Source organism: Phyllopteryx taeniolatus, chromosome 2 (assembly GCF_024500385.1).
Source record: "Phyllopteryx taeniolatus isolate TA_2022b chromosome 2, UOR_Ptae_1.2, whole genome shotgun sequence".
NCBI lineage: Eukaryota > Metazoa > Chordata > Actinopteri > Syngnathiformes > Syngnathidae > Phyllopteryx > Phyllopteryx taeniolatus.
In genome coordinates, this window is record NC_084503.1 from 12,816,282 (window position 1) to 12,843,451 (window position 27,170).

A 27,170-nucleotide genomic window follows, 5' to 3' on the forward strand; every position below is an offset into this window, starting at 1 on the left:
TCACATATTTAGTTTATTCTGTTCTCATCTTCAATAAAAAGCACTTTGTTATGCCTCGAGCGTAAAGAAACAATATTCAGATTTCTAATGACATTTTTGCATTCTAATAAAGGGTAAGGATATTTCTATTTATTCAATTATTACGATTTTTTGTTTCTGTCATTAATTGCACATAGTAAGTCTCAGCAAAGTTGTATCCATGACATCTACGGACCTGAACCATTTTAACAGGATTACATCTGTCTGAACACTATCGCCATCATGTGGTAAATAGAACACACGACACATTTAAAATTGGTGTGCAATGGTCAGGGTCTTTTTTTTATGTTCTGACAAGTGTAAATGATCCCATTGTGAAGAAACTGGTGTATGCAGACCCTTTCCAAAAAATGTAAATATCATGCAAAAGTTTTTTTCCATAATTCCATTCAAAAAGTTAAGCTTTCATAGATTCAGGGCCTACAATTTAAACTATTTAAAGTATTTATTTGTTTATTTTTACATCATTTGTGCTTCCAGCTCATAAAACCCACGAAATTAGGAATTCAAAAATTTTGAATACTGTGAAGAAATCACCATTTACTTCTCAGTTTTTGTAGAAAAAAAAAGAAGAAATAAATTAGGGTCACATTAAATCAATCAAAATATGGTACTTTCAAAATGATATGTTCATCTTCAATACTTGGGAATCCCTTTGTTTTAATCACTGTCTTGATGCGCTGTGGCATTGAGGCAATCAGCCTGCTGCATTGCCTGGGAGTTCTGGAAGCCCAGATTTCCTTGATGCACGTTGTCAGTCCTTCTTCGTTTTGGGGTCTGGGTTTTGGGGTCCTCCAAACCCTTGGACCTTGAGTCCCGAATGAAAGACACACTTTACTTTCATCGGAAAAGAGGATCTTGGACCACTGGCCAACAGTCCAATTCTTCTTCTCCTTGGCCCAGTTGAGACGCTTCCTACATTGGCTCAGGCTCAGAAGTAGCTTGACCCACGGAACGAGACAGTTGTAACCCATCTCCCGGATGCATCTGAAAGCGGTGGTTTTCATTCCACTCTTTCTGGATCTTTCAGGCAAACTATTTGTCAACTAGTTGGTTTTTCTCTTCAAATTTGCTTTGAGCAACATGGTAATTAGTGTCCTTTTCCACTAAATATATATGGTCCTATATCTGAGCAGCAACTTCCCCAACACCTGTGAACATTCTCACTCATTCAGGTCATTTCATTCTCAGGGCATTGAATCAATTGCGATTGGACTGTTCCGGTTGTCTTAGAAGATGCTTCGCCTCTCATCTAAGCAAGCTTCATCAGTTAATGCAACAAGGCTTAGTTAGGACAGACGAGCCAGAGTTGGTGTGGAGAAACTTAACTATTTCCCCTCTAAAATTGAGGCACACCCCAAAACCACACATGGTATTCTTTCTTTTGGAATGCAAAAAAAAAGGACTGCTGTTAGGATGCCTGGTGGATGTCCTGTCCGTTCTCAAGAGTCATTAGGTGGCAACACCATTAATATTCCATTCAGTCGTAAATTGGTAGTGAAGCTGCCTAACGTCTAAGGAGACCGCATCTCTTTGGAATGGACGGCATTTTAAGTGGGAGATGGGTAGTGTAAACTACCTCCTCTGTTAAGGGAGGTGGCCTCTCTTACTCCTCTTTTAAACAATCAAGAGTGCTTTTTCTCTTGGAAGTGCAGGTAGACGGCTGAGTCTCGACATGAGTTTTCCCATCTGTGTTGTGACATGCATCTGCTCAGTGGTTACTGCCTGCTCGGATGAGGGGCGAAACGTCTTCTATGACGACCACAACAGTCCACTTGCGATTGATTAAACGGTGTGAGAATATTTCCCCCGCATTTATCAAGGATGCATGATTTCACAAATAGAAAGTAGACCACAATATAACCACTTTCCAAACTTTTAATGTAAAAGACAAAGTAACAGTTATCTACATAAAGATGTGTGAATTTGTTTATTTATCCTTTTCTTTCTGCTCCTTCTCCTTTTTGTCTTTCTCAGCCTTAGCCTCCTCAGCCTCGTGTCTCTTGATCAGCTCTTCGACCTCTTTTTGTTTCAACACCTTGATGTTTGTTTTGCCATCCTCCCGTGTCAGGGTGGCAATCTCCACTGAAACAAACGTGAAACCATCTTGTATGCAGGACACGATATACGATGTACATTTCGGGCATGGGTGATTTGAGCTCACCTTTCTCTGCAGAAAGCTTGCTGACATCCATAGTTTTGTTGAGAACTTTGACAGCCAGAGCCAAAGCCGAGGACAGAGCCATCTCTCCCTCTTTGTAGTCCTGCTTCAACATGGACACTGCGGCCTGAGGTTGAAGACAAAAACAAACAAAGGCACAAATAGGGTAACTTAATATTAACGTGATGTCACTGTGTAGGACTATTCAACTCTCCAGTCCTAAATATTGCAGTCAGAGCTTACAGCGCTGTTGTTGCCGATGCATGTTGCTTTCCAGCCTCCGTAGTTACCACTTGGGTCACTTTGGTACAACTGGAAGCCATAGTGTTTGTCCCAGCCCATGTACAAGAGAGAGACACCAAATGGCCTCTTGCCTGTGAATGGAATTCACAGATGACAAAATAAATCTATTTGAAAATAGCTGTTTGAGAATACCGCTTCCCCCGGTTATATTGTGCTTTATAGTTCATGCCTCTGCTATTGTGTTTTTTTTTTAATGCTACTTGCAAACATTCACCTTAACAACATTTCAGACATGCGACACCTTCGTGTTTGTCAAGTCTTTCAGTGCCAAAAACGTATTAATACATTTGATAAAATCCAAACGTTTAGTGCCAACAACGTATTTTTATATTTTCCACGTTTTTTCACAGGGTTAAGGAAGTTCTCAGGGTGTTGAAGTGACAATCTCAGACATGCAGATAAAGAAAATTAACAAAAAACGCCAGCAGAGGGTACCAATGCACCATTTTAGAATCAAGAGCAAACTTGTTTTCTCTGCCACCCACAAATCGCAACCAGGAAATCGTATTCCTATCGTATCGTAGTCGTATTCCTGTTGACATAGTCGGTCAAGTTGACACATTTTACACTTGAACAGATAATGTATATGTATACATTTCACTATGTATGTGTGTGTTATAAATGTGACAAAGTACAACAGGGATTTCGGACATGACGCAGACCACATTCGCCATATATAGAGTGCCTCTAAAGCAGGGGTGCCCAATACGTCGATTGCGATCGAAGGTAGACTTGGTAGATCACATGCTGGTCATATATATAACGGGGCACGCCATTGTTATGGGCAGTGTCTGACGTCAATGTGACAGGGTACTTAAGTGTGTTTGCACAAATCAAGCGTGGGGCGCAGGTACGCTACTGAGGAAGAGAATTTCATATACTTTGATTCAGGCTGCAACTGCGTACGCCATTACAATGTTGATGCAATAAAAAGATTAAAATAAATATTGAGGCCATAATTTATTAACGATTAAATAGTAATGACTATGTTCTACAATTGAACAGTATGCAGAATTATTTTTATCCTATTACATTATATACTGCAATAACTGTCCTGCAGTAATGTTCTTGACAAAATCTTTAAAATATGGAAATTCAGACACATTTTTTGGGATGTGGGAGGAAACCGGAGTGCCCGGAGAAAATCCACCTAGGCACGGGGAGAACATGCAAACTCCACACAGGCGGGGCCGGGATTTGAAACCCGGTCCCCAGAACTGTGAGGCAGATGTGCCAACTTGTCGCCCACCGTGCCGGCGAGCTTCATATTGTTCCATTTAAAAAAATATTTTCTCCCATTTCTGGGAGAAATGGTGATTTAGCAAAACCTAACTATATTCTACTGCTGATTACTACTAAAGAAGGGAAAATTGGTAGAAATTAACTTTTTTTTCCTGGTAAAAGACGGGAGTCTGTTTTTCACTGGGTAGATTCAGTCTATATATAAAATCATACAACAGAATATTCTGTGGGCCTTAAAAAAAAATCAGTCAAAATGTTCTCAAATGGCTGGCACTAAGCATTGCGTTTTCTGAGATGGCTTGCATGGAATGAATTAGTTTTTTTTTTTTTTTTTAAATAGTTCTACAAGTCTGAATTTAGAGTTGTGCGCCTTCAGTGTACTACCACAGCACTGAGGTCTACTGTAAGAGATGCAGCAGAATTAAGAGGAAGAAGACACAAAGATAATACCCAAGTTAGCTCCAGTAACATTTATTGTTGTCACAGAGCAGAGAGAATATATGGCTATGAGTATTGTTGTATGCCCTGTTTGTATGAGTTTCCCCTCCGTGTGTGTTAAACGAGCAGTTGTTTGAACTGGTTTATAATTACTGTAACATCAATTCTAATTCCGTCATTGAATGAAATTATATGGTTTGGTTTAGACTTTACACCGATTTTATCGGGCTGATCGGTATCGGCCGATATTTAGCATTTTATGCTGATCGGCTTTAATGTCATAATTCGCCGAGCCGATCAATGACGTCATTGATAACGTTTTGTTGCCTGCTTGCAAGCCGTATTGTATTAAAAGTATGTGAACATACCTCATGCAAGCCTTAAACAAACGTCTTCTCCCAAGCACCAGTGACCACCACCACACGTTTTTCCCCATTTTGTTCCCATAAAAACACGGCACGATCCATTATTGTTGTCGTTGCCATGGTAACGAGTGTATCCGGTCGCGTTTGAGTTGACAAGATGAAGCCCAGTGAACGTAAAAAAAATGGGATGTGGTGGTATCGGAATACAAGATTTTATTACAGTGGTCTAACATAGTACAATTGTGAAAGACCAAATTTGTCTTGTAGTCTGATCTAAGCATAACATGTCTGTCTCAAACGTATTGTCTGTCCCACACAGCCAAGGTTTTTTTTTTTTTTTTTTTTTGAAAAACTTGGTGGTCCGATATTTACAGTATTACGTCAAAAGACACACAAGGTTAAAAATAAACAAGCTTTTGGATTCAAATATACTGTACATGGCGACGCGGAGTAAATGTATTTTGCGGAGCCGATCAATGACATCATCGATCGGATCTGCGAATGATGACAATAAAGCTGATCAGCATAAATGCCAATTATCGACCCGATGTAAAGTCGACTAGAAACGATTGATTATAAAAATCCTCTAATAGAATTTTTAATTATCTTTTGTTTTGTGTGTCAGTTTAACAATAAACTTCAATTGGGAGTAACAAATAAACGGCTTGAAGCAAATATGCTTTGCCTCTTATTTGGATAACTGCGCAAGCAAGAGAATGAAAACAGGTGTAAGGAACACTTTTAAAAGTGTGTTTTATTGTATTTAATTATGTTTTAATAAGGTTAAAGTGTGTGGGGAGGGGTTAAATATATATATATATATATATATATATATATATATATATAAAACCAATATGGTCTCCCTCTATATAGATTGTCTGACCTCAAACGGACTATAGGGATAGAAGCTGACCTGAACAATAAACATGGCTGAATATGACAATAAGCAGGTCATCAAGCAATTAAATTGGGATTTACTCTACAAGGAATTTTGCTACCAAGTGGCACAATTCAAAGATTCATCATTGCAGCGTAAAGAGAAAAAAACATGTAACCAGATACCCACATCAGAATCGGACCTCTTTCAAATGTGATTCAAATGAATCTGCCAATGCAAGACTGCAGCGTAAACAGAGAAATCACCTAAAACATGTCAATGCACACCTGATGTAATCCAAATACATCTATCCATCATGTATACACACACGTCTGTCTACACAATCAAAACATCAAAAGCATACACCATTAAATATGTATAACATGGTAAGAAAAAACTTTCAACCTATGGAGGACAGAGTCAAGCCCAGGCAACCTAAAAGGACTGTAAAATTTAGTATCTTATTATTTACTTGTGCAGCACTTCATCACTCTTTCTGTCACGCTCCTTGACTTTCGCTAAAAACCCAGGCTAAACTTAGCTCCACCCCAATATACTTCCTTGACACCAATTCCAATTTATTTCTATTTGGCACTTTCTAAGGGAATTTCAGAAAGAAAAAAAGTAAGCAAATAGGTCAGTTTTTTAGCTAACAACTGGAGCTAAATTCCACGTGAAGAGTGAATATGCGGTGGCTTACTGTACCCTGTTTCGCACAATTAGGACACAAGCTGTACAATGACAGAGCCTGGTGTAATCCTTCAGGTCCATGAAGGCACACATGATTCTCTGATCAGGTTTCCTACCTCCAAATTGAGTGTAGGCCTGCTTGATGTCACACAGTGCTGTCACCAACTGCTCACAGGGGATTGGCTCCTGGTACTGCAATAAATATCTGTAGAGGAAAACATTTCCACGGCTCAAAACAGTGCTTCAGACTTAAGAGAAGTATAACAAAAGGTTTTTAAAAAATGCTACATGGAAGTTAAACATAAGCCGAGTGTCCTCTAAACCTTACCTCTGCGCAATTAGGCGAAGTTCATTTGTCAGTACATTAGCATCTGATGTGATCCCTGCGACACTGCAAGCCATGTCTCTGAAAAAATATCAAAATCACATCATAGTTTTATATTTCTCTCTGTCATGTACATACAACACAGTGGTGAACAATGGGTGCTCATGTACTGACTCATTGAGCTTGTAGATCTTTTCAGAGAAAAAGACTTCATCCAACAGTTTGTGGATGTTGCGTCTCTCTGCTGCGAGCAGCACTCCATCGTTTGCCAGAATCCCAAGACAGGTTCCCGCGTGGCCAATTGCTTCCATTGCATATTCCACCTGATACAAGCGACCTAGCAAGCGCAGAAATTTTATTATTCATTTATTTATTATTTTTTTACAAACAGACTCAATATCACAGCTATTGCAGAATATCAATAGAGGAAACTAAATATCAACTGTAGACAGGAAGGCTGGACCCGAAATTCAAACCCCAAACCTCAGAACTGTGAGACAGACGTTCTAGCCACTAATCACACATGCTGGCTCGTACATCATCTATTATTATTATTATTATACAGAGAGAAACAAGACTTGCCTTCTGGGGAAAATATGGTTGTCCGGGAATCATACCTGCGAGACTAACATCAAGCAGGAACAGAAATTAGACAAACAATTGCACAACTAACAAATACATATGATGACGTAACCTACCATTTTGTCGTGAGCAAGGAACTAACAACCCTGCAAATAGCAATTGAACGGTCAGAGTCAAAAGAAAGTGATTAGTCAAATCATTTGAACTTGTTTGCGGACTTAGCTCGAGCATGATTATATCTGTGGTTATAATCTTGACACATTAGTTTTATAGCGAATGTACATGACTCCACTGAACGTACCTATTAACACGCATTACCGCACATTTAGTATCTGTGTGACAGCTAGCTAGCTTAACAATGAATCTGCAATATCTAAGCTAAGCTAGCATGCTAGTTCAAAATAAGAGTACGAACATGAGTGTCAAGGTGTTCAGAATCTTAACACATAGTTTAAAACAAAGTTACTGCAGCCAGTGACAGCATGTTTACAGTACCTTCGATGAAAAAGCGTACGTTGTTGTGTCAACCAAGAAAGATAATTCTTGCACTTTCTATTTAACGTTTCCTCGCGTAGAGCACCGCTGTGAGAGACGTCGCTACAGTCAAACAGTAGTCCAAACAGCGCCACCTGTCTGTGGGAGGATAACACCCGTATGCAAATGAAAATTACAAAAAAAATTAATAATAATAATTTTAAAAGCGTTATAACATCAGCGTCATTGCGCGCCTTTCGTAACCTTGAAAGGACGGACCGTCGAGGACCCCTCCTTGTTGTATTCTGAGAGTATATGAGATGTAGTCTTTAAATATTAAGATCTTTTTTTAATCAATCAGTGTAATTTCTATCATTTTATTTGCTACAACTCTCATGCAATGTGTAATAATCTTTGTTTTACTCTGCTGTCTGCAGCCAGATCAGCATTGCAAATTAGAACCTCTTCTCAATTTCCTTACCTGGATAAATAAAGGTTAAATAAATAAAATGAAAAATAAGTAAAATATTGTTTGAAAGATTTAAATAAAGTTTAGTTTTTTGTTATGCTGGAAATAGCAGTTCAGGTAAACAAATTGAGAAGCGTGTTTTATGGAAGAGTTTTATGATGCACAATTGCACAGAAGAAATACAAGTAGAAAACAGATGTTGAAAATAAAATGCATTCCTGTATTCGTTGAACTAAAATAGCTCCGGAGTGGGCTCAGACACTGCACGATTATGTGGAGACGGCGCATCGCTTAGGGAAGATGGAGGTGAACAAGACACGGCAGGTGATTGCGCAGTTTACCAAGCGGCAACACAGAGTTGGCATCTGGAGAATGACCAAAAAGTCACCTGTCTGCGAGGCTGAAGGGGATCCGGTTTACCAAAGATTTGACCACTGATGACAAAATGGAGAGAAAGAAACTTTGGCCCCAGATCATGCAAGCGAGGAAAAGCTTATTTGCTTATTTGGATATTAGCCAGTGTTGTAGTAATGCTGAATTTAACTCTCAGGAAGGCATTGAAGGAATGTATAAGGAATAAGGAATTAATGCAGATGATGAAACAAGGTTTAATCACGTTAATTTCATACCCAGGTGAGGACAGAAGTAATCTTGACAACCTGAGACCGATAACTTTACTTCAAATCCTCTCTGGAGCTATTGCTGCTAGGTTGACGGAGGGCTTAGCCTCTATAATTAGTGAGATTCAATCGGGCTTTTTGAAGGGGAGATGAATTCATAAAAATATAAGACTTGCAATGGACTTACTCAAATATAGACGTGGTTCATGATGAGGGATTTATTTTATTTCTAGATTTTCACAAGGCGTATAATTCTTTTGAGCACCCCTTTATTTTGAGGACTTGAAACTATTTTGGGTTTGGTGATAGATTTGTTGACCTTATTAGTATGCTTTATAAAGGTATTTATAGTTCTGTTGCTTTAGGAAATGGCACCTGTTCAAGATTTTAGATCAAAAGAGGAATATGTCAGCGTTCTGTTTATTAAGTTACCAGAGATGTTATCGATTTAATAAAAAATGGTCCTTTTAGAGGGTTAGATGTGTTGGATATACAAATAGTGGGAATGTTGTCCTTGAAAAAATGAAACTCAAATTCCCCTAGCTCTTCAAGACAATCAAGACAAGCCTTTACTCTCAAAGGCTTCTGGTTTGAAACTAAATCTGGATAAATGTGATTTATTGACATTGCATGACTGCCCTTTACAAACATTACAATATATTGCAATCAAAGAGGAGGTTAAATACCTGGGTATTATCATCTCTAAAGACAAAACTGTAATGTAAAATATTGGAAGTAGTATGTCCATCCATCCGTTTTCTTCCGCTTATCCGAGGTCGTGTCGCGGGGACGGTAGCTTTAGCAGGGAAGCCCAGACTTCCCTCTCCCCAGCCACTTCATCCAGCTCTTCCAGTGGGATCCCGAGGCGTTAGGTCAGCCGGGAGACGTAGTCTCTCCAGCATGTACTGGGTTGTCCCGGGGTTCTCCTCCCGGTGGTACCTGCCTGGAACACCTCACCAGGGCGGCGTCCACAATGCATCCTAATCAGATGCCTGAGCCACCTCATCTGGCTCCGCTCAATACGGAGGAGCAGCGGCTCTACTCTGAGCCCCTCCCGGATGACCGTGCTTCTTACTCTATCTCTAAGGGAGAGCCCAGACATCCTGCGGAGGAAACTAATTGCGGCCGCTTGAATCTATGATCTCGTTCTTTCCGTCATGACCCACAGCTCATGACCATAGGTGAGGGTGGGAACATAGATCGACTGAGAGTTTCAGCTTAGCTCCTTCTTCACCACAACAAACCGATACAAAGTTTGCATCACTGCAGACATTGCACCGATCCGCCTGTCGATCTCCTGTTCCATTCTTCCCTCACTCGTGAACAAGACCCCAAGATACTTGAACTCCTCCACTTGGGGCAGGGTCTCATTCCCAATCTGGAGAGGGCACTCCACCCTTTTCCCACTGAGGACCATGGTCTCAGATTTTTAGGTGCTGATTTTCATCCCAACCGCTTCACACTCAGCTGTGAACCGCTCCAGTGAGAGTTGGAGATCATGGCTTGATGAAGCCAACAGAACCACATCATCTGCAAAAAAAGCAGAGATGCAATACTGAGGCTACCAAACCGGACCCCCTCTACGCCTCGGCTGCGCCTAGAAATTCTGTCCATAAAACTCTGATACCGGTCGTACAGGGACCGAACAGCCCGTATCAGGTGGTTCTGTACCTTATACTCCCGAAGCACCGCCCACAGGACTCCCTGTTGGACACGGTCAAAAGCCTTCTCCAAGTCCACAAAACACATGTAGACTGGTTGGCCGAACTCCCATAAACCCTCACGGACCCTGCCGAGGGTGAAGGGCTGGTCCACTGTTCCACGGCCAGGACAAAATAACAGTGCTTCTCCTGAATCTAAGATTTGACTTTTCGACCAACGCTCGACTCCAGCACCCCTGAATAGACCTTACCAGGGAGGCTGAGGGGTGTGATCCCCATATAGTTAGAACACACCCTCCGGTCCATCTTTCCCCTCCATCAAAGCCAGCACACCACCAGGTGGTGATCAGTTGACAGCTCCGCCCCTCTTTTCACCCGAGTATCCAAGACATGTGACCGCAAGTCGGATAACATGACCACACAGTCGATCATCGAACTGCTACCAAGGGTCTCCTGGTCCCAAGTGTATGGACACCCTTAAGCTTAAACATGGTGCTCGTTATGGACAATCCGTGATGAGCCCCCCTGATCAGAACCCGAGTGGTGTTCTGATCAGGGGGGCCATTCCTCCAAATCACACCCTTCCAGGTCTCACTGTCATTGCCCATATGTGCATTGAAGTGCAGGAGAACGATGGGGTCCCCAGTGGGAACGCTTTCCAGCACCCCCATCAAGGACTCCAAAAAGGGTGGGTACGCTGAACTGCTGTTTGGTGCATAGGCACAACAACAGTCAGTACCTGCCCCCCCACCCGAAGGCGAAGGAAGGCTACCCTCTTGTCCACCGGCGTGAACCCCTATGTACAGGTGCCGAGTCGGGGGGCAATAAGTATACCCACACCTGCTCAACGCCTCTCACCGTGGGCAACTCCAGAGTTGAAGAGAATCCAACCACTCTCAAGAGGACGAGTACCAGAGCTCAAACTGTGTGTGGAGGGGAGCCCAACTATATCTAGTTGGAACTTCTCGACCTCACACACCAGGTCAGGCTCCTTCCCTGCCAGAGAGGTGATGTTCCATGTCTGTAGAGCCAGCTTCTGGGGATCGGATCGCCAAGGTAACTGCCTTCGGCCCAGCTCACACAGCACCAGACCCCTATGGCCCCTTCCACAGGTGGTGAGCCCATGGGAAGGATGACCCACGTTACCCTTTCGGGCTGTGCCCGGCCGGGCCCCATGGGCCACCAGGGTGCTTGCCTTCGAGCCCCACCTCCAGGCCTGGCTCCAGAAGGGGGTCCCGGTGACCCACGTCTGGGCAAGCGAAAACCTTTGTGCCGTGCTATGTGCACAAAGGTCCCTCACCTACTGTAAGACCTGTTTGCCATGGGTGACACTGCTAGGGACATAAAGCCCCAGACAATTTAGCTCCTAGGATCATTGGGACACACAAACCTCTCCACCACGATGAGGTGACGGCTCAAGGAGGGGAGCCAAACAAATGTATTCTTAATACACCCAATTCAAGTAACATAGATAAATGTGAATCCATGCTTGACAGGTGGTTGCAAACAGACATTACAATCTTTGGGAATCTTTTCCCCAAAACTGAAAGTTTATCTCGACTAATCTATCGGAAGTTAATCTTCAAACATCACCCACCACACATAACACTCCCGTATGGAATAACTGATATATTCTGTAGAAAGTTTGTGTACAGTATATTGAGGAATGGAGGATCTCAATCAACCGTCCATGCATGTTTTTGGGAGGTGGGAGGAAACCGAGTCCCCGGAGAAAACCCACCCAAGCACGGGGAGAACATGCAAACTCCATACAGGCGAGGCCGGGATTTGAACCCCGGTCCTCAGAACTGTGAGGTAGATGTGCTAACCAGTCTATACCGTTCCACCCTTTCATTTCCAGTTCCCCCCAAAACTAAAGAAGTAAAGTTCTAAATTCTAAATGAGATTTTACCCCGCAAAGGAATTTTTAAGACTGAAATTTAATATTGAAGCGAATTATTGTGCCCCCCCCCACCTTTTCTTTTTTGTGATACGGACATTGAAAACCTGGAACCTCGATTTTTTTTTTTTTTTTTTTTAACTCTGAATCGGTACAGACCTTTTGGTTGGATATGCAGGGCTGGGTTCACTGTAAAAATATTGAACTGTCACCTTGGATGATGAAGTCCATTGAGTTTGGTGTTTTTGACAAGGACAAGAATTTGGATTTTGTTATTAATGTGTTGTCGTTATTATGGAAGGTTTTTTTTCCACAAATGCATATACTTTTAAATCATTGGTTGAACGAGTTTGTAAAGAACAAGAAAGCCCTTAATCTTCTTTCTCTTCTTGATAGATTTTACTTAAGTTTATAATGCCATCTTGTGAATTTTTGTTGTTGTTGTTGCTGGTATCTACTGTAAAGTTCGCCATACGGCTCAGGATGCTCCGTTTTAGTGTTATTTAATGGAAATGCCTTACGTTGTTTATATTTGTTCTTTCAAATAAAAAAAAAACAAGCAAGTCTGTATTTTTCGTCAGATTCGCTGTAGATGGCGCTAAAACACCATTTAGAAGAAGAAGAAGAAGAAGAAGAAGAAGAAGAAGAAGAAGAAGAAGAAGAAGAAGAAGAAGAAGAAGAAGAAGAAGAAGAAGAAGAAGAAGAAGAATAATGCATCTTCTGATTGGTTGTTCCATCAGCATTGTGTTTAGAATGGAAGCTGGAATTTGGGACGAGATCCAAGGTCTCCGAGGCATTCTGCTCAAAGCTTTTATCTTTTGAACTATTCCATGACGTAACTGCCATCAGCACATTTCCATCGGCTGTCGACCTGGTGTTTCAAGTCGTTTAGGACATGGATTTAACGTAAACATCCGTCCGAAAAGGTGTTTTAAACGTCATTTCTGACAGCTATGCTAAGACCAACTGCTGCACAGTAGCAAGTTACATCTTCGTAATACGTGCAGCGTAAATGTCGTATGTCACACGTGCGAGCTCGTTTTTGGTCAGGCTTTGGTAGGGACACACTGTCCTTTTCGACGCTTCTGCCTTTAGGGTTAACAACAACGCTAATGGCTGAACAACCAGAGTATCGTGAATGAACATTGTCAAAACACTCACAGGCTTTGTTTACTTTGTCACGCCCAATTATTAATATTGTTTATTTGAAGCGGGCTAGCTTAAATGCAACGAGACCGTGGACCTATCTCACTGCAATACACGAAGCTATTGGCACATCAGACAATATTAGAGCCTGTAATCCACACTACAATACTTGATTATCACATGTATGTAATGTATCACTTTTCTTGTTTGTCTTCAGGTGAGCTGCAGCCTATTCCAGCTGACTTTGGATGAGAAACTGGGTATACCCTGGACTGGTCGCCGGCTAAGCACAGGTATTCTTGAATCAAAATAATATCAGAATTATTTTCATGGCCAATTCATTTAGATCATGGACGTGAGTAGTGATGGCGAGATGATGCTTCATGAAGCATTGTAACACTTCAGCCATTGGTTGGATTAATGGTTCCTTTCTTGATGCTTCATTGCACACGAAACCACCAGCTGGCTATGTGCATAATCACAGGCAGCTGGATCTTTACCACATCCAGTATGTGATGCGTTGCATATTTACGTCTTTTTGGCTCTTGTGAATGACTATGTATTACAAAACAATGTTTGACCAAATAGTTTCCCAACATAAAGTGTAAAATATATTATTTTTGAACGTATTCTGTGTGCTTAAAATGTTCATGTATGGCGGGTTGTATAATGTTTTTCTGTCACTTTGGGAAAATGGCATCGGCTTAAGAGGGCAGAGGATTTTGAAAGTGCCTATTTAGAAATTAGTTTATTATAATTTTTGTGTTAAGTGATTCATTCGAAAGCAAGATTTGGGGTACAGTAATTTCTCCTCTCGCAGTGAGGTTTAATTTTACCCTGCTTTCTGTGAACACAATAAATACCCTCCCCATGAATAAAATAAGAAATGCTGGAAAATGCAGTTTTTGATAAACAAAGGTAATTGATAAGCCTCAATCATATTTCCTTATGCGGTGCGGTCCTGCTTGGGGTTTGAAATCAGACGACAACCATACCCCAGGTTGAGTGTTGAGTGCATGAACCGCTGGGTTATCGGCCAGGTGACGGAATCACTATCTCTACTGCCCAAGCTGTCCAAGCTGATGTCACCACCCCAAACTATTACCCTATACAAACTACACAGTCTTTATCCAAACAGCTGACCGCAACTCTATATATAAAAAAAAAAACAGACACACACATTTTGAATGGAGCCTGCATGAGGGGATTAGATTGCTGTCAAACCTCGTGGCAAACCCTGAAGCGCTTCCCAATTCGGTCACGGGCAGCGAGACTTCGGACGTCATCACTTCCGGGTCCGGCCCTCAAATAAAGGAAGCCTCGATACGCGCTTTGCGGAAACACCCCCTCCATTACTCGACACATCTCGTAACATCACTAGATGTCAGACTTGCTTTGTCCTGGGCCATTTGTAGTTTTAGTTGCCCTCAGTGGGTTGGTTAACAGTGAAATCACAAATGTTTACTCGCTAGATGTATGTATGTATGTATGCAGCCAATGGGATTTGAATTAAACGGTCAAGCATTTCAGAAAAGCATGATCATTAAACAAAACATAACCATAAAGAAATTAATGATGGTTGTTGTTCAGTCATCAGTCATATTTAAAAAAAAAAAACAAAACAAAAAAAATTCACAAATTCTGCCAGGGTATGTAAACTAATGAGCACAACTGTACATATATGCAGTCATACGTACCTCTGTCATATTGGAATGAAAGTGTAGGCTACAAATTTTTTTTATAACCACTAGGTGGCGGTGGCATTTCGGAATGAACGTGTACAGCTTTTTCATAACCACTAGATGGCAGCATACATTTGTAAAATATGAATGTTTTTTTCCATTTGCCCCTATACCAATGTATAATGCGCACTATTGACTTGACAAATTTTTGGGGGAAAAATGCATATACATGAGAAATTACGGTAAGTTCATTTGTAAGTAAACTGATAAAAGATGGTTATTTCAGTATATCTATTTTTTTGTGATATTTTGTATGTTGTGTGCAGTGATTTTTTTTCTTTTTTATTAAGCGGAATAAAGGTTGGGAAACACTGAAAAGCTGTAGAAAGGATCACATACTGTATTCCTCTCTCTGTAATGTAAATACACTAAACCCTCTTTTATTGCAGGGCTTACGTCCAGAAAACTACCACAATAAATGAAATATGAAAAGTATTGACCAATTAGTTATTATGTAAATTTATAAGTTGCATTTGCAATTCAATGCCAACATGTGATACTTTAGAGGGGTGCAGTTATGTTATTTGTCCACTTCAGATCATCCACACACACTACACAAGCATGTCTATTAAAGGCTGGTGTGCTCTGCTTGAATGACGTGAACAACAGCCCATGTGGACATGGTGTGAACAGGTGATTTCATAGGTTTGGGGATTGTTAAGAACCTCGTGATTCGATTTCAATTCTTTAGGTTGCAATTCGATTCAATGTGATATTGATTTAAATGCTCGAATATCGATTCAGTAAGAAATAGAAATATACACAAATCAAGAGCAAATTTTGACCATTTTAAAGTATTTATTTTGATGTCATATAAAAATGTCAGGTCACATTTTTTTTTAAACAAAACATCTAAAAAATTAAAATGTACACATAACCTATTTGTACATATGGAGTACAAAAGTAAGACAAACATGGCAGTTGACACTGAAAAGGTAAAGAATGATTTGCAATGCATTGATGAATGTGAATGACTGAATTTTACCCACCCCTACGATTTCCTGCCTTAAAGGAACTGGGTCATAATAGTCCACTTTTCGCTAACAAGTCGATTTTATTTATTTTTTGCTGAAGAAAATGAGAGGGCGGAGAGAAATAAGACAGCTTCCTCACACTGATGGACCTGGGAATATAGTCAGCGAAAAGCATTAAGGAAACCCAGAATTCATTGTGTTTTTAACTACAGTACTGTAGTTGTATAAAAACAAGCTAAAGGTTGGTCTTGCATTTGTTCCTGTTGATATTGTTATAAGGGATCGGGGGCAGAGAGGTAGAGCTTCATTTGGTGATGTAAGTGAGATAAGCTGGAGAAATTTGAATTACCTTTTTTCAGGCCTCTCGGCGGAAAAACGTCTGGAACTCAGGAATGCGTGGATGATTTTATTTCATATTTCATGTTTACTGAGGTACCATAGAGACCATATCATCTTAACATCTTAAATACTAGAAAAAGTTGGTTTGGCAAAATATGGTTTAATTTAATTAATTTTGGTTGTGTTCTTTGTATCCTCAAAACAATTTGGTTACTTACCCAATGTATGAGTTGAGGTTTCTTAGCCTAATTGAGTCATTGCAGCCATATTAAAATCATATAGCCAATAAAGGTTACTATCAGAGATGTGCAGATGAGTAATTGCACTACACTGACCTATGAAAAAGTCTGTGATGCACTGAATCTACAATAAGTGAACCGCAATATAGTGAGGGATTGCTGTACTCACTATCCTTGTTCCTGAGCTGCTATTTCTTTTCCTTTTTTTTTTTATTTTTTATGTTTCCATTGTCAGACATGAGTCATTCCGATGAAGATTCTGCTCCAGCCGGCACCGTGCAGAAGAGGAACATCCAAATCATTGAGTGGGAGGACCTGGACAAAAAGAAGTTCTATTCTTTTGGAGTGTTCATCACCTTAAGCATCAGGGCCACAGTCTATCCGGCCACTCTCATCCGGACTCGGCTGCAGGTGCAGCGGGGCAAATCGCTTTACGGTGGCACCTTCGACGCCTTTGTTAAGATCCTGCGGGCAGAAGGCGTTCGGGGCCTCTACCGCGGCTTTATGGTGAACACCTTCACTCTCATCTCTGGCCAGGCGTATATAACCACCTACGAGTTGGTGAGGAAGTATGTCTCCAAGTATTGCGAGGACAACACAGTCAAGTCGGTGGTGGCGGGTGGCTTGGCTTCCATGGTGGCTCAGAGCATCACTGTCCCCATAGATGTGGTGTCACAGCAGCTGATGATGCAGGGCCAAGGGGAGCACCTCAGTCGCTTTCGCCTCAATCCGGACTTGCAGACCGGCAAGCCCAAACAAGTGTTGGGCCAAACCAGGAGCATAGTGGCCCAAATATTTGCTGCTGATGGTTTACCGGGTTTCTACAGGGGAGCCCTCGCTTCTTTACTCACCTACATCCCAAACAGTGCTGTCTGGTGGCCTTTTTATCATTTTTATGCAGGTAAGCTGAAATTCACACGTTCATAAATACACTTCTCATAAAATGGTAGGGCTATTCGGCTTTTGAAGGAAATTTCAGGATGAACCTAAAATGCACAAAAACCTTTTACAAGTAAACAGAATTTGACCTGCTCTAAACTCTCCAATGCAACTGTTGAATGTTTCAGCACTTCTTGCACACCTAACGCTCTAACAAGGAACTCAATGGCAAAATTCACTACAGACACATTTCGTGGTTCAATTAGTATTGGTATTTAAACAGTGCTGTTTGTCATGCTATTCACATTTTGACATCATGAGACAAAGATGACAACAATTGATTTAACAGTACTTCGCCGTTGCGACGCTTCAAACAGGATGTTCTCTGAAGGAAGTTGCCTTGAGTTTAATGAGTAGGTAATCAGCAGGTTGCAACAGAGATACAGACTGGAATCTAGTATTTTTCGGGACTCCCACCGGGTCCCCCAGGACGGGAGTGAATTTCACTATTAATCACGGGATTGGCCAGGAGCGTGAGCGAGAATGAAAAGTCACCAGGAACAGGTGGAAGCGGGAATTAGGACAACAAAGTCACTTGGTTTGGACGGGAGTGGAAGCCCCGTCCCGTTACTTTTAAGATTTTAGTAAAAACAGCAATATTGAGCGGGAGTAAAGTAAAAAACAAAAAAAAAACGGGGGGCCCCTGATAGGAATCAAATGATCTTCCTTCCTGTTGTGTGTTCTACAGAACAGCTGTCGAATCTGGCCCCCTCCGACTGCCCTCATCTTCTTCTACAGGCCACCGCCGGTCCGCTTGCTGCGGCCACCGCCTCCACTGTCACCAACCCCATGGATGTCATCAGAGCCAGAGTGCAGGTTAGTCCCAAGATCAAGACACGGACCACCAATAGTAGTACACGTCTGAAAGGGTACATTTAAGATACTGTACAGTGTTGTGAAAACGGGTTTGCCCCTTCATGATTTTTTTTTTTTTTTTTTTTTTTTGCATGTTTTTCACAAAATGTTTCCTATCATCAAACAAATTTAAATATTAGTCAAAGACAACACAAGTAAACACAAAAGGGATCATTGAGTGAGGGGGGACAAAAAAATCCAAACCTACATGGCCCTGTGTGAAAAGGTGATTGCCCCCCACCCCAACCCCGGTAAAACATAACTTTGGTTTATCATACCTCAGTTCAATTTCTCTGGCCACACCTGTTCTCAATCAAGAAATCCAATGCAATCCCTTTTATTTATATAGCACAATTTAAACAAACACAAGGTTCCCATAGTGCCTTACAATGCAATTAAAATATAGCAAAAATAAATAATAAGTCGGTAAAATCAACAAAATAAAATGCACTGGCCCCAGAACACATATACATCACATCAGACACACTAACTGTTGTTAAAAGCCAGGGTAAAAAGATGGGTTTTAAGCAAGGATTTAAAATGAGACTGTGATGAGGCTTGGCAGCAGCAAACACTCGTTCACCTCCAAGTTTAAACCTGGCTCCGGGCTCTGTCAGGAGCAGCTGGCCAGCTGACCTGAGAGAGCGGCTGGGGATGTAGGGGTGCAGCAGCTCAGAGAGGTACGATGGGGCAAGGCCATTCAAGACTTCAAAAGCAAATAATAAAAAAAAAAGAATCCTAAATCGAACAGGCAGCCAGTGGAGTGAAGCTAAAATAGGTGATATATGCTCATACTTTCTTGTGTCAGTTATAGAATTTCAAAAAATAATGAGAGCCATTATCCCCAAATGGCGAAAACATAGAACAGTGCTGAAACTTCGCAGGAGTGGCGGGCTGACGAAAATTACAACAAGAGGGCAGCGACGACTCAACCAAGAGGTCACAAGGAACCCACAACAACATGCAAAATACTCTGTGGTCTGACGAGACAAAAGTTGAACTTGGAAGGTGTGTGTCCCATTAAATCTGGCGTAAAAGTAACACTGCAATTGAGGAAAAAGAACATCATACCAACAGTTAAATATGGTGGTGGTTGAGTGATGTTCTGGGGCTGCTTTGCTTCAGGACCCGGAAGACCTGCTGTGATAAATGGAACCCTGAATTCTGCTGTCTACCAAAAAAATCCTAAAGGAGAATGTCCGGCCATCTATTCGTGACCTCACGCTGAAATGAACTTGAGTTCTGCAGCAGGACAATGATCCAAAACATAACAGCACTACCTCCCAATGGTTGAAGAAAAACAAAATGGAAGACTTTGGAGTGGCCTGGTGACCTGAATCCTATATAAATGCAGGTCACATGACCTTAAAAAGGAGGTTCATGCTCGAAAACAATCCAATGTGGCTGGAGTACAATTCTGCAAAGATGAGTGTATCAAAATTCCTCCACAGCGCTGTAAGAGACTCATTGCAAGTTATCGCAGACGCCGGATTGCAGTTGTTGCTGCTATGGGTGGCCCAACCAGTTATTAGGTTAAGAGGGCAATCACTTTTTCACAAAGGGCCATGTAGGTTTTGATTTTTTTTTCTCCCTTAATAATAATAACCATTTAAAAACTGCATTTTGCATTTACTTGTGTTTTCTTTGACTAATATTTCAATTTGTTTAATGATGGGGAAAAATTTAAGTGCTGCAAACATGCAAAAAAAAACAACTAAAATCAGGAAGGGGTCAAACATTTTTTTACACCATTGTATATTAGTGATTGTAAATTTGGTAGTTTACATATGGCCCCCTGTACAGTTTTTGATATCATAATAGATTGGCAAGAACCTTAACATGGAGTGTTCCATAGATTGCAGCCCTTTGGCTGCCCTGTAAAGAACCTTTGGATCAAAAATATGAACGTGTTCCATAAAAGGATGTTTGTGTTTGTGTTAAGGTTGAAGGTCGCAGTTCAATCACAGAGACCTTCAGGCAGCTGATCAAGGAGGAGGGCTTCTGGGGAATGACCAAAGGGCTGTCGGCCCGCATCATTTCATCCACCCCCACCGCCATTGTCATGGTGGTCGGCTACGAGAGCCTAAAGAAACTGAGTTTACGACCGGAGCTGGTGGACTCCAGACACTGGTAGAAACCACGTGGACCGTGTCAGCACCAAACCACTATATTTGGATCGAACAGTTGCGTGCAATGACTGTCGCACCCACAGTTTTTTTTTTTTTTTTTTTTTTTTATTTTATTTTTTTTTAAATGGGACAGTCAGATGCTGGTGAAGTGTACACAAGATCAAGACAGGACACAAAAACTATCATACCTCACGTTATTTTAACAATAGAACAATTAAATTGTTTCAGACCGATTTTATTTCCTGAGTCTGAGCATGAACTGCATTTTTGCAGTGGTTGAGAGAGTTGGCGTTCTCTACTGTAAATGTTTGTACAGCAAATATATAGTGGGCCCACATCTGAAACTGATTTGTGGGTGTTGGCCTTTTATTTTTTTTCCGCCTTTTCCCAGGAAATCATGACACAAGATCGATTTCTTCTTTTCCCTTTGGCCAAGTCATTAAGTCGTATGTGTGTTTGTTCTTAACAGTAAATGACAAAATGGCAAATTCCATGCAACTCAGCAATCAATATAATATCTGTCATTTATATTTTATCATTGTTTTATGGTACAAAAGAAATGGTGCAATACTGTTTACCATGAAAGAATGTATTATGTAATTTTCTTTTGTTGCGTTTCGGTGTTGATATTTCCAGAAAATGTGCATTTAACTGTCACAATCAGTCATTTAAATTTGTGTGCGTACGTAAATGTTTTTTGGGAAGGTGGCAATTTTAAACTACTGTATATTGATTTGTAGTCATGTTGCACTGTGTCTCTAGGTGAATTGAGCTTTAGCAGGATTTCACCAATGAAAATGAATGACTCTACCTATCTTAAAAATTAACGTTAAGACATTTGGGAGGTATTTGAAGAATGCAGCTATTGAAAATACAGTCTCCTCCAAAGGTATTGGAACAGCAAGGTCAATTCTTTTGTTTTTGTTGTACACTGAAGACATTTGGGTGTCAGATCAAAAGATCAATATGAGACAAAAGTTCACAATTCCAGCTTTTATTTCATGATATTTACAGAGCACCTTTTGTTTGAATCCACCCACTTTTCAAGTGAGCTAAAGTATTAGAAAATACATTAAATTAACTTAAAGTGAATAACATCTACCGGTTATATTTGGTGGCATAACCCTTACTTTTAATAACTGCATCAAGCCTGCGACACCCATTGATTTCACCAGAATGTTACATTCTTCATTTGAAATGCTTTTCCAGGTCTTTACTCCAGCCTCTTTCAGTTCTTGTTTGTTTCTGTAGGTTTCTCCCTTCAGTCTCCTCTTCAGGAGGTAAAATGCATGCTTTATTGGGTTAAGGTCCGGTGATTGACTTGGCCAGTCTAGGATCTTCCACTTTTCCCCCCTGATGAAGTCATTTGTTGTGTTGGCAGTGTGTTTTGGGTCATTGTCTTGTTGCATGATGAAGCTTCTCCCAATTAGTTTGGATGCATTTTTCTGTAAATTACCAGACAAAATGGTTTTGGAGACTAAAGAATTCATTCTGCATCATCAATAAAGACTAGTCTAGTGAGCCCGTTGCAGAAGTAGCCATGCAAGCCCAAGCCATGCATTACCTCCACCATGCTTCACAGATGAGCTTGTGTGTTTTGGATCATAAGCAGATCCTTTCTTTCTCCATACTTTGGCCTTTTCATCACTTTGTTAGAGGTTAATCTTGGTCTCGTCAGTCCATAAAACTTTGTTCCAAAATGTTTTTGGCTCAGCTCTGTACTTTGCAAAATCCAATCTGGCCTTCAGATTCTTTTTCCTGACGAGTGTGTGAATGTTTGTATCTTGTGAAATGGCCTGTATATTTCTTCTCTCAAAATCTTGAAACAATGGATTGTGATACCTTCACCCCTTCCCTGTGGAGGTTGTCTTTGGGTGTTTCTTCACAGCTCTCACAATGTTCCTGTCATCAACTGCAGTTGAGACCTTTGACCGACCTGTTCGATGTCTGTTCCTCAGTACACCAGTAGTTTCTTTCTTTTTCAGGACATTCCAAATTGTTGGATTGGCGCTGCCCAATGTTTGTGCAATAGCTCTGATCGATTTTCCCTCTTCTCTCAGCTTCAAAATGGTTTGAATGGTTTGCTTAACATCAAATGCAGTTTTCACAGGTGAAACCCAAAGGCAAAAACAAGCACTAATGTTTCAGCAATCAATCTAAAAGGCAACACCTGAGCCACGAGAAACACCCATCAGTCACATGTTCCAATACTTTTGCTCACTTGAAAAGTGGGTGGCTTCAAACAAAAGGTGCTCTGTCCTGAGTTGTGTAACACATTTAGATGTAAATATGAAATAAAAGCTGGAATTCCAAACTTTTGTCTCATATCCATCCATTTTCTACCACTTATCCGAGGTCAGGTCGCGGGGGCAGTAGCTCTAGCCCAGACTTCCCTCTCCCCAGCCACTTCATCCACCAGACATCCCTCTCCCCAGCCACTTCATCCAGCTCTTCCGGGGGGATCCCGAGGCGTTCCCAGGCCAGCCGAAAGACAGTCTCTCCAGCGTGTCCTGTGTCGTTTCCTCCCGGTGGGACGTGCCCGGAACACCTCACCAGGGAGGCGTCCGGGAGGCATCCGAATCAGACACCCCAGCCACCTCATCTGGCTCCTCTCAATGCGGAGGAGCAGCGGCTCAACTCTGAGCCTCTCCCGGATCACCGAGCTTCTCACCCTATCTCTAAGGGAGAGCCCGGACACCCTGCGGAGGAAACTCATTTCGGCCGCTTGTATCCGGGATCTTGTTCTTTTGGTCACGACCCACAGCTTGTGACCATAGGTGAGGGTTGGAACGTAGATCGACCGGTAAATTGAGAGCTTCGCAACGGACCGATACAAAGTCTGCATCACTGCAGACGCTGCACCTATCCGCCTGTCGATCTCCCGTTCCATTCTTTCCCTCACTCCTCCACTTGGGGCAGGATCTCATACCCGACCTGGAGAGGGCACGCCACCCTTTTCCGACTGAGGACCATGGTCTCAGATTTGGAGGTACTGATTCTCATCCCAGCTGCTTCACACTCGGCTGCGAACTGCTCCAGTTAAGAGTTGGAGATCACGGCTTGATGAAGCCAACAGAACCACATAATCTGCAAAAAGCAGAGATGCAATACTGAGGCCACCAAACCGGACCCTCTCGACGCCTCAGCTGCGCCTTGAAATTCTGTCCATAAAAGTTATGAACAGAATCGGTGACAAAGGGCAGCCTTGGCGGAGTCCAACCCTCACCGGGAACGAGTCCAACTTACTGCCGGATATGCGGACCAAACTCTGACTCCGGTCGCACAGGGACCGAATAGCCCGTATCAGGGGGTTCGGTACCCCATACTCCCAAAGCACCCCCCACAGGACTCCCCGAGGGACGCAGTCGAACGCCTTCTCCAAGTCCACAAAACACATGTAGACTGGTTGGGCGAACTCCCATGCAACCTCGATCCGATCCCTGGCTACAGAAGCTGGCTCTAGGGACGTGGAATGTCACCTCTCTGGGAGGGAAGGAGCCCGAGCTGGTGTGTGAGGTCGAGAAGTTCCGACTAGATATAGTCGGACTCGCCTCCACACACAGCATGGGCTCTGGTACCAGTCCTCTCGAGAGGGGTTGGACTCTTTTCCACTCTGGAGTTGCCCACGGTGAGAGGCGCCAAGCAGGTGTGGGTATACTTATTGCCCAGCGGCTCGGGGCCTGTTCGTTGGGGTTCACCCCGGTGGACGAGAGGGTAGCCTCCCTCCGCCTTCGGGTGGGGGGACGGGCCCTGACTGTTGTTTGTGCCTATGCACCAAACAGCAGTTCAGAGTACCCACCATTTTTGGAGTCCTTGGAGGGGATGCTGGAGAGCGCTCCCGCTGGGGACTCCATCGTTCTGCTGGGAGCCTTCAATGCTCACGTGGACAATGACAGTGAGACATGGAAGGACGTGATTGGGAGCCCCCCCTGATCAGAACCCAAGCGGTGTTCTGTTATTGGACCTCTGCGCTCATTACGGATTGTCCATAACGAACACGAAGCATAAGGGTGTCTACACGTGCACTTGACACCAGGACACCCTAGGTCACAGTTCGACGATCGACTTTGTGGTCATGTCATCAGATTTGCGGCCGCATGTCTTGGACACTCACCTGGAGGTGAGTTGGCTCCGATGGTGGGGGAAGATGTCGGTCCGACGTGGCAGGCCCAAATGTATTGTGATGGTCTGCTAGGAACGTCTGGCAATATCCCCTGTCAGAATGAGTTTCAACTCCCATCTCCGACAGAACTTTGCTCATGGGGAAGCGGGGTACATCGAGTCCGAGTGGACCATGTTCTGCGCCTCCATTGCTGAGGCGGCCGACCGGAGCTGTGGCCGTAAGGTGGTCAGTGCCAGTCGTGGCGGCAATCCCCAAACCCGTTGGTGGACACCAAAGGTAAGGGATGCCGTCAAGCTTAAGGAGTCCTATTGCGCCTTTTTGGCCTGTGGGACTCCTGAGGCAGCTGATGGGTAACAGCTGGCCAAGCGGAATGCAGCTTTGCTGGTCGCTGAAGCAAAAACTCTGGTATGGGAGGAGTTCGGTGAGGCCATGGAGAAAGACTTCCAGACTGCTTCGAGGAAATTCTGGTCCACCATCTGGCGTCTCAGGAGAGGAAAGCAGTGCACCAACAACACTGTGTATAGTGGGGATGGGGCGCTGCTGACCTCGACTCGGGACGTTGTGAGTCGGTGGGGAGAATACTTTGAAGATCTCCTCAATTCCACCGACACGCCTTCCCATGAGGAAGCAGAGTCTGGGTTCTCTGAGGCGGGTTCTCTTATCTCCTGGGTTGAGGTCACCGAGGTGGTTAAAAAGCTCCTCGGTGGCAAGGCCCCGGGGGTGGATGAGATTCGCCAGGCGTTCCTAAAGGCTCTGGATGTTGTGGGGTTGTCCTGGTTGACACGCGTCTGCAACATCGCATGGACATCGAGGGCAGTGCCTCTGGATTGGCAGACTGGGGTGGACAAAGGAGGGTGTGTTCCAACTACAAGGATCACACTCCTCAGCCTCCGTGGTAAGGTCTATTCAGGGGTGCTGTAGACGAGGGTCCGTCGGGAAGTCAAATCTCAGATTCAGGAGGAGCAGTGTGGATTTTGTCCTGGCCGTGGAACAGGAGACCAGCTCTTCACCCTCGGCTTTAGAATAGATTTTAGATTTATTTCTGCTACTGGTCTATGAATCATTAAAAGTGTTAGGTCCTGAATACATGAAAGAAATGCTCATGCAAATGTAAACCCAGTAGAGCTCTGAGAAAACATGGTGAAGCAGCATTTAGCTGTTATGCTGCACACCAATGGAATAAGTTGCCAACAGAAGAGACATCAGCCCCAACCAGGGACATAAATTCCCAACTGCCACCCCACCCTTGGCCTCAAGTGTGAATGTTTTTTAAGTCCAGGTTTAAAAACGCTTCTTTTTTTCTCATGCTTTTTAGACCATTCCAATTTTTAAATTACCTTTCCTGCACTGTACGCTATTTTAATTATACTTTCTTTTCTCTTTGTTTTAAATGGTTAAAAGCTGTTATTTTTTTCCTTTTTTTAAAAAAAATGCTTTTAATTATGTAAAGCACATTGGGTTACCTTGATGCATTCCTACCCCCCAAAACACCCAATATTTTTGTTTTTAATTAAGACAACGTGAAGAACTAAACCAAGTATAATTACTGTACAGCGGGACAAGCTCAGTCAAAACAACAACAGCAGTAATGTTGTGTGTGTGTGTGTGCCTTTAAGGGGTGTGGCCTAGTGAGAGACAAAGAAAATGGATGGCTCACAACCCAAAGCAAAAATCGACCAAGCCACAGCTTGGAAGGTAAAAAAACTTTTAAGTTGGGGTACCCGGAAGTCAAGGCAACACTTCGCACTCTGCAGATTTCGTAATTTTCAAACATCGTATGTCTGTACTGTCGTAAACATACAAACCTGTCATACACTACTCCACTGTGCGTCCCTGAAAAACAAAATCAGCTATTTACCATGAAATAAATCTTTAATGTTTCTCTCCTCAATGCCCTTCGAACCCTGAGGCGTCTTTGCATCTCATGGAAGGGGACCTTCGTGACACCTAAGTTCATAGGTCATTATGTCAGTTAAGAAGATGAAAGTCAGATCCAAAGAGCAGTGTAGGGAACATCCACTATAACAATGTTACCATAGGTCTCCTGGCTATAGATGCCTGTGTTTAGTCCACAAAGGACTTCGCTGCTTCAACGCAGAGAGCAACATAATGGCACATCTTTCAGCTGGCACTTCCTGGTGGGAAGACGGAGTGCTCGCCGCTCGCCTCTCCACGTTATTTATCAAAGCTTGTCTGGAAGAGCACTTTGTCCGAAAAGATGAATGAGGAGGGAACATGTGTGACGTGGCCGCAGCCTAGAGGAGGAACCATGGGAGCTATTCTCAAGGGGGTATATGGTGTGTGCGTGTGCAGGACAGGAGGAGGGACACATTAATGAAGATTGTGAGTTGATAGTGATGTGGTGTGTCAGTGCGAATCTCTTGTCTGTTTTGGTGATAGTGTTGTTCGTACAAATTGGCAAGTACATTTGGAAGTGACGTTCAAACTGAAACATTCTTACTGGGTGGGGGGGGAATTATATTTAAAGTTGAATGACACAATTACCAGTGTTGTGTTACTGAGTGTGTGTGTGTGAGA

The 27,170-nt window shown here is 42.6% G+C and overlaps 2 protein-coding genes across 5 annotated transcripts; one reads left to right on the plus strand and one right to left on the minus strand.

Moving 5' to 3' along the window:
- Positions 1–1,903: 1,903 nt before the first annotated feature.
- Positions 1,904–7,656, minus strand: psma4 (proteasome 20S subunit alpha 4). The gene is made up of 9 exons (XM_061761323.1): positions 7,518–7,656; positions 7,139–7,168; positions 7,023–7,065; positions 6,615–6,777; positions 6,444–6,521; positions 6,232–6,320; positions 2,444–2,574; positions 2,204–2,327; positions 1,904–2,124 (listed from the first exon to the last, which is right to left on the minus strand). The coding sequence occupies exons 2-9, from the start codon at positions 7,139–7,141 to the stop codon at positions 1,970–1,972; spliced, it is 786 nt and encodes a 261-aa protein (XP_061617307.1). The 5' UTR covers positions 7,142–7,168; positions 7,518–7,656; the 3' UTR covers positions 1,904–1,969.
- A 5,153-nt stretch (positions 7,657–12,809) lies between these two features.
- Positions 12,810–21,242, plus strand: LOC133471623 (solute carrier family 25 member 44-like). Of its 4 annotated transcripts, none has more exons than XM_061761355.1 (5): positions 12,810–12,930; positions 13,510–13,585; positions 16,822–17,487; positions 18,214–18,341; positions 20,323–21,242. In XM_061761355.1, exons 3-5 carry the CDS (start codon positions 16,824–16,826, stop codon positions 20,512–20,514), a joined length of 984 nt encoding a protein of 327 aa, XP_061617339.1. In that variant the 5' UTR covers positions 12,810–12,930; positions 13,510–13,585; positions 16,822–16,823; the 3' UTR covers positions 20,515–21,242. The 4 variants fall into 4 exon arrangements, with proteins under 4 accessions (XP_061617339.1, XP_061617348.1, XP_061617321.1 ...); XM_061761364.1 differs by having other exon boundaries at positions 12,851–13,072; positions 18,219–18,341; positions 20,323–20,462; XM_061761337.1 differs by having other exon boundaries at positions 12,855–13,072.
- The last annotated feature ends 5,928 nt before the right edge of the window (positions 21,243–27,170 follow it).